The sequence below is a fragment of the Ranitomeya variabilis genome, chromosome 2 (assembly GCF_051348905.1).
Source record: "Ranitomeya variabilis isolate aRanVar5 chromosome 2, aRanVar5.hap1, whole genome shotgun sequence".
Taxonomy (NCBI): Eukaryota; Metazoa; Chordata; class Amphibia; order Anura; family Dendrobatidae; genus Ranitomeya; species Ranitomeya variabilis.
The window spans coordinates 989387806-989390781 of record NC_135233.1 but is presented as its reverse complement, the minus strand read 5'-3'; the positions used below and the strand labels follow the sequence as shown (position 1 = coordinate 989390781).

The window sequence follows — 2976 nt, the reverse complement described above, 5'->3', positions numbered from 1 at the left end:
CTCAGCACTACCTGCGGTACATCACTACTCTCACCACTACCTGCGGTACATCACTCCTCTCAGTACTACCTGCAGTACATCACTCCTCTCACCACTACCTGCGGTACATCACTCCTCTCAGCACTACCTGCGGTACATCACTCCTCTCAGCACTACCTGCGGTACATCACTACTCTCACCACTACCTGCGGTACATCACTCCTCTCAGTACTACCTGCGGTACATCACTCCTCTCACCACTACCTGCGGTACATCACTCCTCTCAGCACTACCTGCGGTACATCACTCCTCTCAGCACTACCTGCGGTACATCACTCCTCTCAGCACTACCTGCGGTACATCACCTCTCAGCACTACCTGCGGTACATCACTCCTCTCATCTATATACAGCTTCCTTCTGCAGCACATCACTCACTGCCTAATCCTCCCCCTCCTGGAGCACATCGCTCCCCTGCCTAATCTCCATTTACAGGACATGGGTCCGAGCCTATCCTCCCCCTCCCCCCTGTAGCACATTGCTTTCCTGCCTAATCTTCCCTCCTGCAGCACATCGCTCCCCTGATCCCCGCCTGCAGGACGTCTTTCCTATCAGATACGTGTGAAGTACCCGCTGCCTCCTATGAGCAGACCCAAACAACTCCTCGAACACTGCAGTTCTGAGGAGACGCCTCAGACTCAGAGAAGACACATTGACACGGCGCCTGCGCGGTTGAATTCCTCTGTCACTAGTCACGTGGCTGAGTAACTGTCGCTGATTGGTGGAGAGACGTACACTTCCGGGAGCTAGAGGAACAGACTCACAATGGCGAGTGGCGGGGGAGAAGTGCAGGACATGGAAGGTAGGGCTGGCGGGGAGTCCGGGGCGGCCGTGTACATGGGCTGTGTAGGAAATGCAGGACTTGTATTTATGATCGCTTTAGTGCTTAAATGTGGAACTACAAGTTCCAGTATGAGCTGTCAGTGATGGAGGGGCTGGTGACACGTTTTACTGCATGATGTGCTGTGGTAGCAGGCTCTCCAGGATAACCGCAGTGGGATTTGTGTTAGTTCCCTGCCTCCAGGATCTCTGCACAACTGTGACAGCTGACAACCCCAGACACGTAGCTGCAGACTGGTGGTTGTCAGGTGACCTGCCTTCCTGATGTGACAGCGTGTAGTCACTGGGGCAGCGCCTGACACCCACAGGTACCAGGCGCAAGCGGAGCCCAGTCCTCACTGGGGGTCAGCTGGTGGCCTTGGCAACTGTACCACCAGGAAACCCCTACAAGAAGGCTTCATCAAGAGGCAGAGTGTCAGTAACATCACCTGTATTAGGTACAATAGTAAAGTCAGACCATAAAGGTGAAGAAGTGAGAGGACACAGATGAGGTGGATAGAGGCACAGCCGGACATGTATAATTAGGTAGTAAGGATACAAAAATATCAGCAATGGCAGACACAACTGCAGGTGACAGGATAGTGTCCTCTATATACAGGAATATATATAGGGAATGGCAGACACAACTGTAGGTAACAAGATAGTGTCCTCTATATACAGGAATATATATAGGGAATGGCAGACACAGCTGTAGGTAACAAGATAGTGTCCTCTATATACAGGAATATATATAGGGAATGGCAGACACAGCTGTAGGTAACAAGATAGTGTCCTCTATATACAGGAATATATATCGGGAATGGCAGACACAGCTGTAGGTAACAAGATAGTGTCCTCTATATACAGAAATATATATATATATATATATATATATATATATATAGGGAATGGCAGACACAACTGTAGGTAACAAGATAGTGTCCTCTATATACAGAAATATATATATAGGGAATGGCAGACACAGCTGTAGGTAACAAGATAGTGTCCTCTATATACAGGAATGTATATAGGGAATGGCAGACACAGCTGTAGGTAACAAGATAGTGTCCTCTATATACAGGAATATATATAGGGAATGGCAGACACAGCTGTAGGTAACAAGATAGTGTCCTCTATATACAGGAATATATATAGGGAATGGCAGACACAGCTGTAGGTAACAAGATAGTGTCCTCTATATACAGGAATATATATCGGGAATGGCAGACACAGCTGTAGGTAACAAGATAGTGTCCTCTATATACAGAAATATATATATATATATATATATATATATATAGGGAATGGCAGACACAACTGTAGGTAACAAGATAGTGTCCTCTATATACAGGAATATATATAGGGAATGGCAGACACAGCTGTAGGTAACAAGATAGTGTCCTCTATATACAGGAATATATATAGGGAATGGCAGACACAGCTGTAGGTAACAAGATAGTGTCCTCTATATACAGGAATATATATCGGGAATGGCAGACACAGCTGTAGGTAACAAGATAGTGTCCTCTATATACAGAAATATATATATATATATATATATATATATATATATAGGGAATGGCAGACACAACTGTAGGTAACAAGATAGTGTCCTCTATATACAGAAATATATATATAGGGAATGGCAGACACAGCTGTAGGTAACAAGATAGTGTCCTCTATATACAGGAATGTATATAGGGAATGGCAGACACAACTGTAGGTAACAAGATAGTGTCCTCTATATACAGAAATATATATAGGGAATGGCAGACACAGCTGTAGGTAACAAGATAGTGTCCTCTATATACAGGAATATATATCGGGAATGGCAGACACAGCTGTAGGTAACAAGATAGTGTCCTCTATATACAGAAATATATATATATATATATATATATATATATATAGGGAATGGCAGACACAGCTGTAGGTAACAAGATAGTGTCCTCTATATACAGGAATATATATAGGGAATGGCAGACACAGCTGTAGGTAACAAGATAGTGTCCTCTATATACAGGAATATATATAGGGAATGGCAGACACAGCTGTAGGTAACAAGATAGTGTCCTCTATATACAGGAATATATATCGGGAATGGCAGACACAGCTGTAGG

General features: G+C 44.6%; 1 protein-coding gene across 1 annotated transcript in view; it reads left to right on the top strand.

The window, feature by feature from the left end:
- Positions 1 to 687: 687 nt before the first annotated feature.
- Positions 688 to 2976, top strand: part of PPP1R7 (protein phosphatase 1 regulatory subunit 7) — a 67339-nt gene continuing 65050 nt past the window's right edge. Inside the window, exon 1 of the mRNA XM_077291013.1 lies at positions 688 to 839. Coding sequence (XP_077147128.1) covers positions 803 to 839 — 37 coding nt within the window. The 5' untranslated portion in view covers positions 688 to 802. The remainder of the gene's footprint in view (positions 840 to 2976) is intronic.